Source organism: Aulostomus chinensis, chromosome 15 (assembly GCF_037954235.1).
Source record: "Aulostomus chinensis isolate RoL2024-O1b breed Wild chromosome 15, RoL_Achi_v1.0, whole genome shotgun sequence".
Lineage (NCBI taxonomy): Eukaryota > Metazoa > Chordata > Actinopteri > Syngnathiformes > Aulostomidae > Aulostomus > Aulostomus chinensis.
The window spans coordinates 6,703,945-6,718,196 of NC_141334.1; the positions used below are offsets into that span (position 1 = coordinate 6,703,945).

A 14,252-nucleotide genomic window follows, 5' to 3' on the forward strand; every position below is an offset into this window, starting at 1 on the left:
AAAGCAGTTGACTTATTGTCAGGTTATAAGTATGCTCACTTCCATTTTTTTTTAGAGAATATAAATTTAAACTTATTAATAATGATGATGATGAGGCCATTCTTTAAATTGCCCCTTAGCTGTCGCCCCTTCTTACTGTTTAGTTGCAGAATCATTACAATCAGTTCTAAAGTTTGAACACTAGATGTCACCATTGGCTCACTTTCTAAATGTTTCCAATGTCATATGAGGTGACTAGCCAACATACTCTCCAGAAAGACAGACATGTGGATGTGGGGATTCTTTAGCTGTTATCTGCAACAAGCAATCAGCAGCTTCAGTCTTATCACTAAACTATTTTTTCTCACTACTTGCTCCCCTGCATGAGGACGTGATGTTTCCGCTCAACCACAGATGTACTTAGACACTATAGATGGCACGGCTGGAATCTAACCGATGTCAAATATTGGCATTAGATTTGCAGTATCATTACATCTTAGCTGGGGGTCTGAAATCCACTACATAGAAGATATAAAACTGTCTGAGGAGACGACATTACAGCAACAACTGATTGACACAACTAGCTAATAAAGACTTCAAAGCGATATGACATTCGAGTCTCAACTCGTCTTTGTGCGGTATTCACTGACAATGGCGTGTTCCTGATTCATCCAAAATGAAAACCAAACATGTATAAGATTGTACTCCCCTGCTATTTAAGTGGTTGAGGGGGATACAAAGGTTGCTCACACTGAATGCCTCTGTGTTTGACCTTCTCACCTAACTGTGCCCAGAGAGGGTTGTATGGGTGTGTCTTTGCCAGCATGTCCACGCTCTGGGAGGAGTGTTTCTCCAGGAAGATCTTGATTGGGGGCTGACCATTGGGCATGACGGTGGGCACCCACGCCAGGTGATTGGTTAGGATGGCTGTCAATAACGCAGGTAGGAACCTGGAATATCAGGCACAGGTTGGTGAGCAAAGTGAAGAGAGAAATCCACACATTGAATTGCTCAATATCAGAAGTTCCTTCCTGATGTTTCTATATAAACTCAGATGATTCTACTGTATGAGCAACTGGTTTCTTTCTAAACTGGATGTCACATACACTCACATCCATTGTGCACACATTGTATTAGCATGATTCACTTCTCAGTCCTAGCCACAAGTATCTACTTCCCTTCCTGTCTCATGACGAATCACCGTCATAGTGGTCAACTTCAATCACTTGCTGGTGCACAGTTGTGATGAGAGCAGTCATGGGAAAACTGACTGGATGTCTCAGAAGACATGATGTGATACAGTAACACCAGTAGTTGCCAGGGATATACAGCGCTTTATTCATCATCACACACAAGTAGTAGGTAGCGATGGATGATTCGGAGGAAATGCACCTTTTCTTCAGCGGTCATCCTAAGGACATCAACAACAAAGTGATCTACCGCCTTAACATTCATCAAGTAAAAATCGCTGTTAAACAATTTGCGCTCTTTGATCAAAGTTTTGTTTTTGTTTTTTTTAATTGATAAGCAATTGCAATTTTCATTATTTGCTGTGGTCATAAGAGCATGAGAGTCCCTCAACATTCAAAAGAACTAGTAATTTATTTTAGTGAATGCGACTTAAATCAAGTGTGCTGAATACGGTTGTTATGTTCAATAAACGGCCTTGCTACCAATTCATATGTGTACAATTAGCAGTGGTTTGACGGGGCTTTGTAACAGCAACAATAAGCAGTTAAGAGGCTGGCAGGGATCATTCACAGTTCCCCCTGAGGCCAACAAATAGATGCAAAGAGTGTGTGAGTGTGCTCGAGAGTGAGAACGGGAGGGATAGACTATAGATTGTACGTGGGGTGGGGGTTGGAGAGATGCAATGGCTGGTGTGTGAATCTGCAACTGTTGACAACCTTGTGTAGGAAGTACCAGCTCACTAAAGATGTGAAAAGATGACATGTGTGTGAGCTCTTGTACTTCCTACATAGTGAAGACCAGACAAAATTTTTTACCAACAGTGAGGACATTTTTGGAAAGTGGGGATATTTGAGCCGGTCCACACCATTTCACAGGGCTGTATGAAGGTCAGGACTTGGTTTAAGGCTCGGGGTCAGAATTAGATTGAGAATCAGATTATGGTTAGGGTCAGGTATTTAGTTGAGATGGTGAGGGTTAGGGTAAGGGGCTAGGGAATGCATTATGTCACTGAAAGTCATCACAAAGATGTAAGTACAAGGGTGTGTGTGTAAATTATGAACTAATTTGTATATGTTTCCTTTCCTGTGTGTGCTTGTTAAAATAGAATCCAGTAAATTTGCGCATCATAACCTGTTCACCTTGTGGAGCAATAGTGCACATGTTGCTTCAAGCCGTTGTGGCCCGGGGGGGTGTCGACACATCTGATACATGATGAGGTAAATCCAATTTAACTCAAGGAAGGAGGGAAAAGTCCAGTTTCTACTATAGATGGGTTTACTGTGGTCTACTAAAATCTATGTGATGTGAGTTTAAACTTGAGTGACACTAAAAGTTAGTAACTGATGGCGAACCGGGTGAAAGGATGACGGGCAGACACTCACTGGTTCTTGGAGGCCTGCTCCATCAGCAGAGAGAGCTCCCTCATAAAGAGACTGCAGAGCTGGTTCTTCTCCGACGCGCTGGACATCATTGTCAACCAGACGGGCTCCGCCACCCGGGGCATGCTGTAGAGGTCGCAGATAGTCATCCTGAAGAAGAGGTACGATGAGGGAGGGATGAAAGATGGAGGAGTAGCCAATGAAAGGGAAGGAGGGAAAGGGGGGAAAAAAAACAGAGAGAGAACAGATGCATGATTGTCCCTCGGGGTAAACAAAAGAGATTTCAGTTCACAGAGCATTGCTGTCTGCACTGAAACCATGGGAGACCCTGGTTGAAAGTGTGCATGTGCGTGTGTGTTTGCAACAGTTCGATGTGTGAGCATGCACACAAACACACCCACAGCTCTATCTCTGCACAATGTGTGTGTGTGTGTGTGTGTGTATATCTATCTGTATGTGGCTCAGTTGAGGCATTTGTCCATTGAGAAGGTCTGGAGTTTCCATGGGGCGTGGGGTGTGTTGGTGAGCATGTCTCGGCTGGGGGCCAGACTTTGACACAGGAGCAGAGGGGGAATCTCTGCAGCCTGAGGAATGTCAAGAATCAGGCTTTTTTCTTTCTTTTTTTTTTAAAGGAAAAACAACAACACAGAACTGAAATTTTGCTTGCAGCTCCTGGATTTTAAGTTGGAATCAAGAGTATGAAAATGTAAAAATGTACAGAAAATAAATGTGAGCTCGTTGTAGTCACAAAATGATTCATTTAATCCTGAGAACAATTCCTTGCAAATGTAAAAACTCATAACTGTAACATTCAGCAAACTTAAAGTTAAGTGGAGGAAATGGCTTTCTGTACCTGCCACAGGTGCCCTTTCATTATCCAGGTATAATAAAAGTTTTTCAAGCTTAATTTAGTCTTAATGGAAACTGTAGGAGCTCTCAGATTGTAAATAGAGTTCATTCTGCAGTAAATGCACATCTCTGTCACTGGCTCATAAAAAAAGTAAGTGGCGGTTGATACAGACAAGATGCACCCCAATAAACAACACAGCTGTCACATACAGTTAAACTAGCCTTTACAGTCACTCAAAAATTCAATCAATTCTAAAAAGGGTGTTGAACATATTATTCTTGCAATACCAGACAACTGAGATCTACGTCTACCAAAGTCTGAGGATTTCTGATTGGCTTTCAAGCAACTACCTGCCAGTAGAACAGCCACTAACAAAGCCACGCCCCTGACATTTGGTCAAGGATAGGCTTTATCAGAAAAAAATGGTCACTCTCAGCTGTCCTCTGTGGTGAAACAAACCGCAAATGTAGATCACTTTGTTAACCAGAGAGCAGATTAAATGTTACCAGTTTATATCCAGATAAACATTGGATTTATGTTTTTAAATGGTAACTGTAGCTGGGTCCTCCTAAAATGAACATGTTGCTTGTGGGATAGTGTTTACCGATACACAACTGCTGCACGGCAACAACTGATTTAAAAGACTTTGGATTTGTTCTGTAGTGAACAGGTTTTTTTTGTTGTTTTTGTTTTGTTTTGTTTTTTTTAAATCAAGTCCAAGCAAACATTGCCTCATCATGAAAAATTATGGTTATTCCAAAACAATCTAGAAAAAAATACTTTTGTTTGCATCTTTTGCAGTCAAGGAGAAGGAGCATTTATTCAAAAAAAAAAATACCAGAACTATACAAAAATTAAAAATACTAGTTCCTATCAGTACTTGAGTTACCAAACCAGTCAGATGTGGTTGTTTTTAGTTGTTAGCTCCTAACCCCAGTGTGCTGTCTCTGCTCAGCATTCCCACTTACTCTGTCAATACTTTGACAGTAAACCCGTAACACAGTCCCAATATAGACTGGTGTGACTTTTATGTACTCATGCCTTTGCTAAGTGCACATCTTATCTCTGCCAGCACGCGTGGATATGTGTGCATGCCCACCCTTCAACTACGTCAAAGCAACATCAGCATCAAGGAACGGTATTTAGTCCAGTTTCCTCCAGTAATGTTCCATGAAGTCAAAGCCCTTTAATGGCAAAGGTGGCCACACTTATATTTAGCTGCTGTCTGAAGGTGAGATTTTACAGTTATTTTGTTTGTCCGGGGCAGTAGCACTTGCCCTGGCTCTTAACCGTTATTTACTATTCTGGTGCCCGTGGCCAGTGTCTGAAGCAGATAGGGTTTGCCACTCTGGAGGCTCGGGTTGCTGTGGCCTGGTGCCAACAGGCATATGACTGTGGCAATGAGGGAACCTCAGACAGGGAGCTGCCTGTCAGTGTGTGTGTGTGGCAAGTGAAAGTAATGGTGCAGACAGGCGTGCATGTGCACTCGCAAAATAAGTTTGACTGACCTGCAGGTTTCACCCGCACCCACAAAGGCACTTTTATACCACCTGAGTACAAATTTACAGTCATGCTTTTATTTCTAAAGGTATCACAAATATAAATGTAATGGTTCTAAGAACAAGCGTTCCATAAATGTCTAAATGCAGCATCATTTATAAGAGGTGTAGTTGTACTGCTGAGCAACTGGTGACCAAACTACTGTTACATAAGCTCCCCGACACAACTGTAGCCCTGAAGCAAACCTCCCAGGATGCACTGTGCTTACAGTGAAACAGCAAGAGTTTGCTCAAGACAGGATAGTGAAAACTGCACTTCTCCTTTTAACTTTCGACATTTCCAACTGGGTTCAATATGCATGTAATTCATTATTTTCTAATAATTGATCACAAACAATAAATGCACACTTGATAATGGCAGATGACTGTTACACATAAGCAGGTGAGTGCTCATCGATTGATGTAACATCTCATCACATTCCACTCATCTCCGTCACCTTCAGGTCTCATAGATACACCTTGTTACCCTCCCAAACTGAATACTAACATGGCACTTTGCTCTTATGCTCTATTGAATAAGTTGAAGAATTTGTTTAGTTGTCAAACACACTATTAGAAGTCCTTTTGATAGATGAGATGCACCCCCCCACCCCACACCAGCAGCTGGTAAATCTCATATGTTAGAACCTGCCTGATATACGTTCAAGAGAGAAAATCCACGTGATGCCTGGTAGCCTCAACAAACCATTCTTGGAATGAAAGTTATGTGTAAAGTATTGTCAAGTCATTAAAGCTGCCCAAACGTTGTGCCATAACACGAGTCAGAGAGTATAACTATAGGCACTCGCTGACCTACTTCACGGGCACGTTCACACTTTGTTTCTAGAATGTGTACATATAATCCAACGAAGGAGTAGTAGGAGATGGAGAAAATGTATTAAAGTAGGAGAGATAAAAGGGTGACCTTCATTAGAGGACTTCAAATGTGAAATCTGATTAAAATGGTTGTTTCAAAAGAAATAAATCTGCATCAGGTCACGAGTTATTTTGTTTCAGTTTCAAAGCAACAAGCATTTTTTGAAGGCATGGCGCAAACTGCCTTTCCTAGATAGGTAGTGAGGTGTTTGATATCATGCCCCCCCCACCCACCCACACCCCCACAGACCTACATTAGACTCTCCCTTTTCTTTAATGTGGTGTCTTTCCTGCCCCGCCCACTCTGCCAACTTGAGTTCAACTAACAACCAAGAAACAAAATCCTGTAACCCACACACGGTTGCAAATGTGCCATAATGCAGGTACACTTAACAGTGCAGAGCTCTGTAATGTACATATTTTTAGTGTCGTTTTTAACTGCACTACATAGAAAGGAATACCTAGATCCAAGAATTTGGTGAGCATTGGTCCCATTTCTGTGGGATCTGGATGAGATGGCACGTCGCACTTAAAGGAAGTTGGAGTCTAGAGTCCAAGCATATTACAAATAAGATGATAACTTCCTTAGCATGAGGTGAGGGTGAAGCATTTTAGTCCTTCTGTTCTACTTCATGTTTTTGCTGAACACTCATGTGCGAGTACAGGACAATACTTCAAACTAAACTTTAGATAAAGTGTGCGATGGCTACTGTGAGGTCAGCAACATAACCATCGGAGTTCATATCAAGGTTTCACATTTTCTGAGAAGAATTTGAAACATTATAATATCTTCTGATGCTCATCTGTGTGATTGTGAGTGAAAGTGAGTCGTTTCCACACCTGAACTCATTGAGCCCATCCACCATTCGGCTGTAAGCCAATGCCCTCTGGCTGGCATCAGCAGATCGCCGACTCATCTTCATGGCCTTGAGAGTGACACAACACACATGCACTTTTAGTTATTTGGCAGTGAGGCTGACGGACACATTTAGGAGAGTTGGAGCAAGGAATGTGAGTCAGAGGAGAGGGGGACCAAAGAGGAAGGTGAGTGTAAAACTGGAAATATCCCAAAGCTTCAATGCTAACAGCAGTACTTAAATATACAAGACACGACCATTGATCGCTCAGTCTGACAGCAACTCCTCTGTGTTCAGCGAGAGGAGTCAGGTTTGGTTCTATTCATATCACACAGCTAAACAGATTTCACTGACAGGCTTTTCCCCACAGCGTCAATCACGGAAGCGGTCAACAATAAACAACATTTCATCAGTCAAACAAACACAACAAGAAACATCAAGAAATAATAAGCAAGTCTACAGTCACTCTCACCTGTTCAATGGCGCTCTTGAGTTTGTTCATGTGGCTTTCAAAGAGAGGAAAGTGGGAGAAAAAGAAATCCTGGAAGCGGTTGTTTTCCTCAGGGTTGGGCGACAGCATGAAGATGACCCCGATAGCAATCTTCTTCTTCCGAGCCACGCCGAGGTTTGGACCCCCACTTTCATCTGACATGTTGAAGCTTTCCTCCACTGACCTGGTTAGAAAAGCATACAGAGAGAGTTCACTTCCGAGCAGAGACAAAGCCAATACAACTTCCAAAGGATGAAATATGTGGGGAGCTACTCAAACATTTAAATATTTACTTGACATAAATCTGAAAGTTTTACCTGACCAATGTCCAAACAGCTGATCCTTTTACTCTTCACAGACTCCTAGCAGGTTACTACTGTTAACTACTACTCAGATGAAGCTAGTAAACAAAATGCTTTGGAACATCTGAACCGGAGTGCTTGGGTGATTAGAGCACTCAGAGGCTGACAGCTGCGTGTCCAGATACAGGCCACACAGCATCCTGTCTGGTCACAGAGTGTGTGTGTAGTTATTCATACATAGCAGTAGTGTGTGTCATTTTCAATGCTGCCTGTTAGATTCTGAGGAAGTCCTCATGAGATAAACTCAACAAAACACTCTGAGGCCTTGAAAAGGGTAGAAAGATGAAGGGGTTTAATGACTACAAGACCACAAAGCTTTACCACTTTCCTCCCTTACTCTTGTTTTTCATCACTCCATGAGAAGAAAAAAATGTTTACATACATCTTGCAAGTGTGTGTGTGTGTGTGTGTGTGTGTGTGTGTGTGTGTGTGTGTGTGTGTGTGTGTGTACACGTGTAGGTTTATGTGTGTCTCACCATCGGGGGAAGACGCCATTCTCAAGGCTAGTGGTTTGACTACGCAGCCATCGCCGCTGGTAACTTGATGCACAGCTGCTGGTCAACGAGGAGCCCGGAGATGGGAAGGGAGTGATCAAGAGGCTGCTCAGAGATGCTAAGGGGAAGGACAGAGGAAAGGATTAGGGAAAAGACAGTAGAAATGAATTGAAGAGAGAAGAGAAAAGGAGCAGATGTATGAAGAGAGCAGTAAGTGAAAGGGAAGAAGGAGATAGAGAGGGAGTAGGGAACAGTGTGTTACAGAGGAGAAAAGGGGCAAAAGTGAGTCAGACATCAGGGACACAGCACCCACACACCCACGCAGGTCAGGTTTTTATCTTTGTAGGGAAAAGTCACTGACATTAATTCATTCATATTTATTCCGTAGTGTCATACTTGAAAAAAAGATCACAAATGAATTCCTAACACTACCCCAACTCAATAAATCTGAGACTTCATCTTCAAAAAGTCATTAAAAAGTACGGGGTCCAAACAAGGCCCCACACACATATGCGCACGCACGCACACACACCACATTCCTCACACACAGCCCCAATTAATGATAGCTTTCGCATGTGATCTAATATCAAGTATCAAGCAGTCACATGCTGCTGTTGATGGACATCCTGGCTTTACACCCGGCTGGCACAATGCTGACAATGTAAACACACACAGACTGTAAGCCCCGATCACCTGGTTGTATAGAGCACTGATCAATGGTCACATGATGTATTTATTTGCCTAGTGTGGGATCCAAGAGGGTAAACTTCAAGGGAGAACTGGATCAGTGTGGGTAAATAGTTGTTGAAATAGCAAGATAGTAAATGGAGAGACGAGGCAGATGGGAAGAGAGAGGGATGTGTGTCAAAGTTGGCTCTCCAGCTCACCCCCATCAGGGAGCTAGAGATGAGGGAACGAGGCTTGAATTAGAAGCTCATTTACTAGTAGCAGGTTTTGAGAGCTGCTATATTTAATCCATTGCATGTGACTCGGGTTTGAGAAGAAAGCATAATTCCCCCATACCAGTCATGCCAGTGGAACATAGTGGGGTTTGTGCAGGAGATGGAAGGGGGCAGTGGGGAGTTTCCATTCCAGAGGGTTTCTCAGACACTAGCGGCTCTGTGAGTACCCCCACAACATCTTCCAATCCAGCCAGACAATCTGTCTTTCTGTTTAAGGTCAAAAGACTACAAACTTTTCAGAACTGAATTTTAAGAAGTGGAAGATGACTCAGGCAATTTTTTTTCTTTGCCCAACTTTCCATACACCCCTTCCTACAGGGCTATCACACAGTCACAAGACCAAAATAGAAAACTGTATGCATACGCATTTGCATACCACATCAGTGAATTTGCAGCTTAAGCATCACAGGTTAAATGGAGAAGCGCTTGTGTAACTGGTCATGCTCTTGACCTGAAACGGCAAAGTTAAAGCAGGTCAAATGCTTTGACCCAGGAAATAAAGAGATGACCATTTGTCTAAACAGAGCCGTCTGGGAGGAAAAACACCATGTGACATAAAACTTTCAAAAGCACAATTGTGCAATTATTTCCAAAACGCGCTCAAGCTTTTCTGTTCTTGATCTCATCAGTCTTATCAAAAATAAATTTATTCCCAGTTCAAAGCTCACAGTAAGTGTAGGTCAATCCAAGCTTTGGCTCTTAGCCTGATTAACCTACCTGATCTGGCGATGCCGCTGTCTCTCTCATCGTACAGCCCTCGGCCAGGCATGTCCATGGGGTGACTGTGACCTGGAGGAAGGGAAGGATGAGGATAGATGGTTGGGAGGGAGAGAGTGAACGAGTAGGTAAAGAGGGAGGGCAACAGGGAAACAAAGGTGAAAGGCAGATGGGGAAAATAAATTAGATAGAGGAGAGAAAGGGAGGGACAACAAAAAAAAGAGATCATCTGTGAGATACAGACCAATGTAATCAGAATAAAGGAGCTCAAACATGGTGGGAAGGATTGTTGGAGCCTAACTGAGCTCCTCTGGTCCGAAAATAAACGCACATCCTCGGCATTCATTTCTGGCTGAGAGATGGCACAGTCGGTGACGAGAAGCTACATCTCATCATTTCTACTAGATACACCTTCAATCAGTAACGTTCAACTAGGTTTGTATTTATTACTACAGAGGGCTCAGACTGCATCATCTCATATGGTAGTACAGTGGTGGTAGTACAGATAGTACACATAAGGTTGGAAATGTGTGAGATGGCTCTTTAATGTTAAGCTTCAAACCTGGTGACTTATTCAACAAACACACGCGCACACGCGCGCGCGCGCACACACACACACACACACCTATTACTCCTACATATGAAGACACTACATGTAGAGTTTCTGAACACAAGCAGGTGACTGCTGCTGTGAAATGGCTGTTAGTTAATCTCATGCCGTTAGAGCACCTTGTTGGTTGTGTAAAACCAAAATCAGGAAGTCTCACCAGCAAAACAAATAAGGCACTCCTGTTGAAATAGGCTGTTGCACACTGAGTCACTCTGTCACTACCTGCAGCAGCTGTTGAAGCTGTAATACAACTTTCGACAACAGACGCGATAGCATGGAACGTCGTTAAGCCTGTAGTGTGTTCTCAAATATCTGGGAGGTGTGAAACCCCCAAATGTAGCATTCGTATGTGCTCCGGGAAGCATAGCTAATCATAGAGATGATTAATGTGTACATCAACATGCACTTTTGTACTTCATGTTTGCGTGAGCTTTATGTCCATTCCACTGCAGCATACCCAGCAGAGCTACATGTCGTGCCATCATATAAGTGCCCTAAACAAGATTGTTGGTAGGCAGGATGGCACAGGTCTTTTAATACAACACCCACTACACAACAGTGATGAAGGTTTAAGTCCAGAACAATAGAGGGAGGGGGGGCATAACCACTGCAATAGATAGCCTTCAGTGCTTAGGTTGATTATCCTACTGCTGCAATCAGTCACAGTTGCTGTTTTAGAGTCTGTTGAGCCCTTTTCAAATGGACAAAAAATAAATAAATAGAAGCACAAACAAAAACCAACACCTGCTAACATCGGGCTTTTGTCTGCAAGAGAAAGGCTTAATTGCTGTTCTAGCCTTTTTGACCTTTTTATTTAATTTCCACTGCAAAAAAAAAACCAGATCAAGCAGCACTCTTTTTAAATGGTGAGGATACACAAGCAAAGTTAGGTGATATCACCTGCAGCAGCTTGCTGAGGCTAGTGCATACTGAACAACAGGTGTGTGTTCAGCATGTGGCTGTTGACTGCAATTATAGATGGTGGAGGACTTTCCAAAGAGGCCACTGTAAAAGGTATGGTATTAAACTAATGGACAGGGTGAGAAACATTCAGGATAAGAGTAACTGCATTGCTCCATTTCCTGTAATGATTATTATTAAAGGTTCCGTCAAAAAGACATTTCACCACTAGCTAATATGCAACTGTTTGCATGTTGCTGTATGAGTGCATGCACGCTCATGATGTGTAAAAGCAGCTTGAAACACTAGCCAACCCAAGAGCAGAGTCTAAAAGCAGGTACAGCCTTAAATCATTGTCCCAGTATCAAAGACACTGTTCAAGACATTGGGTTAGTGTGAGTGTGAGTTAAATGACAGAAGAGAAGAAACTGCAAAAACTGAGACTACAACTAGAGCCACCGACACCTGGGAGCACCCATGCATACTGTTTCTGCAGGTGTAAGAAACCTGTGGGCTGAGGTCAGATAGTAGCAGCAGATGGAGTTTATGGTTTGTTGAGACAACTTTATGACCGGTGAATCAGATTGTTTGAGCTGACACCGCCATTAGCAAAATGAAACAAAGGTGGGCTGTTACAGGCGTACCTGGTTCCTCTGTGATTTACTCAGAGGAAGTTTGAGTTGTTCAGGTTCACTGGCAATTTAAAGTAAGTCAGTATTTGAGTCGAGTCATATGAAGCATGAGCAGGACAGAGAGCTGATTTCAAACTCATCGGTAGCCACATGTATTTGAAAACAAATATTCCCACCTGTCCAAACTATTACAATTAAATACATAATCCTGTTTTTGAAGTACACAACAAATATGCCTGCAGCTGCTATCTGACCCAAGTACGTGATGACGTGCTACGATATTGCATGCTATTACTACAGCTACCACCTTATGGCCACACAGGCATGCAGCAGCAGGGAGTCGAAGCCTGTGTAACCACTATTATTACAGCCTACACAAACACATGCAACTGGCATATATCAGTTATGGCCAGTTTTAAGCGCCAACCTGAAAAGAAAGATGCGCTTTTGATGAGACGCAGAGGGCCCTGTTCAGAGAAGGCCCGTCGTGGGCTGCAGAGCTGAGAAAATCCTGCGCAGCACAAACAAAAACATGGAATAGAAAGGAGAGAGGAGGAGGGAGAAAAGACAAAAAACATGAACCACGGTTAGTGAATGAATAAGGAGGAAAGTTGGCAGCCTCCTGTCATCAGACCAGCTTATAGCATACGACTGTTATAGGAGTTTTTAGTCTGAAACGAAATAAACACCATGTTCTAGAGAGAAAACAGGTCAAGTATGATGGGTTTTACATCCCTGATACAAAACAGCCATATTAGTCCTGTATTTTCTGTAAGAATGACATTGAAAAAGCAGAATTTGCAAACAGTCACTTATCCTTTTTTCCTATTATTTACGTTCTTATTCTATTGGGAAAGAGTCATGCCTGAAGCCAGACCTGAGGGGTGTTTGTGTTAACAACCTCCTGCGATCCACTCATCACGAGTTTCAAGTACGCAGTAGATGAGTCATAGCAAAGATATACTAACACCAGTGTCAGATGATTCTAATAATTTGCTGGGGGATCTTGTGCTTGCATGGCCAGTTTGAAAGTTTTCCAACTGTTCTGGCGTTCTAGCGTGAGGGAGGACTGTTGGCAAAGTCTATCCAGCCTAGTTTGTATTCAAAAGGGAATGTTGAAGGGTCAGAAAGAGAAACACAAAATCGAGTGCAACCTAGCAGTCCTGCAGAGGCACTTCATCCAGATGAAAACTTAAGGTGAAAGACCAAAATTCAAGGTGCACTCAGCTTTAAATTTTAATACGAGCAATATTTTACACTGTCAATTATCTCTCCAATAATGTCCTTTCAGAGGGTTACACTAAAAAAGCACAGGCAGGTACCAACAGTTACTTAACATAAGAAAATTGTCAGATTCACAGTAATTGCATACATTTATATTAGTTCTTTCAAAAAGTAAGACAGCACAGTGAGTGTCTGGCTATGATCTCATAAGTTAATCAATTAGTGAGTGAGTCAAAGACTTTCACTGGTGGTTAAAGTGGTCGGGTGTAGCACCGGGCTGTGATGGTTACCTATGTTTCCTAGGAGACTGTTCGGTCCAGTGTTCTGGTCCGGCCTCAGGGTGTTGCTGTCTTGTCCAATGAACTCTAGACTATCCTGTAATCTGATGAAACATGAAGTAAAGTGTAACAATCAGCAAATTTAACGATAGACACCGAAAACAATACAGGAATGTATAAATGTGAAAGGGGAAAAAAAAGAGGACCAACATATGTTTAAAACAGTCATTTGACAATTATTAGAGGAGAATAAGAAAAAAGTACAACAAATACATGAATAGATGATCAGGGCACTTGTGCTTACGTGTTGAGGCTGCCATACACACTGCCTCCCGTCCTGGCGGTGAAAACTTTACTCAGCATTAGCTGAGGTGGCGATCTGATATGATGATAGTGTAAGGACAAAGGTTGTCAGCGTGACTGCTCTCAGTTCTTATGCTCATTCATGACTAAGCATCTGCCACATACGACCTCGCTTTCTCTTCCTCATCAACCCATTCCTTTCTTGTTCTTGTTCTAACCCTTTTGCTTTCTCCCACAATTTATCTAAAATACCAAAAGTTATCAAGTTTTCTATTGTTGTCAGTAATGAAAATCCAATCTGGGCCAAAGCCTGGGAAACAACATATTTTAATAAAGAAATACATTAAAAAGAATCCAGGAAAAAAACACCATGTCAACGGTCAAAACAAGCTGGATTTCATCTGCATTTTAAAAGGCAAAAACTTAAGGTACGAGGATAAGTTCTGATTTTATTCCAGTATCAGCTTTTAAGAAAAGAATCACTGATGCACCCCCATAACTTACCGGATCTGGTGGATCTTTAGTGTGGAGCCTTTGTAGCTCATGGCCACAGACCCAAACATCATTTCCCCCAGCATTACCACATCTGATGAGCACCTCGAACCCTGCA

The 14,252-nt window shown here is 42.4% G+C and overlaps 1 protein-coding gene across 3 annotated transcripts in view; it reads right to left on the reverse strand.

The window, feature by feature from the left end:
* Positions 1 to 14,252, reverse strand: part of fnip1 (folliculin interacting protein 1) — a 36,421-nt gene that overhangs the window by 6,284 nt on the left and 15,885 nt on the right. For 2 of the 3 annotated variants that reach the window (XM_086226776.1, XM_086226777.1), the window contains exons 4-13: positions 14,147 to 14,247; positions 13,644 to 13,718; positions 13,352 to 13,443; positions 12,265 to 12,348; positions 9,696 to 9,767; positions 7,999 to 8,134; positions 7,143 to 7,344; positions 6,654 to 6,739; positions 2,553 to 2,699; positions 760 to 929 (exon numbers count right to left, since the gene is read on the reverse strand). In XM_086226776.1, coding sequence (XP_086082902.1) covers positions 760 to 929; positions 2,553 to 2,699; positions 6,654 to 6,739; positions 7,143 to 7,344; positions 7,999 to 8,134; positions 9,696 to 9,767; positions 12,265 to 12,348; positions 13,352 to 13,443; positions 13,644 to 13,718; positions 14,147 to 14,247 — 1,165 coding nt within the window. The remainder of the gene's footprint in view (positions 1 to 759; positions 930 to 2,552; positions 2,700 to 6,653; positions 6,740 to 7,142; positions 7,345 to 7,998; positions 8,135 to 9,695; positions 9,768 to 12,264; positions 12,349 to 13,351; positions 13,444 to 13,643; positions 13,719 to 14,146; positions 14,248 to 14,252) is intronic. The other variant, XM_086226779.1, reaches the window with a different exon arrangement.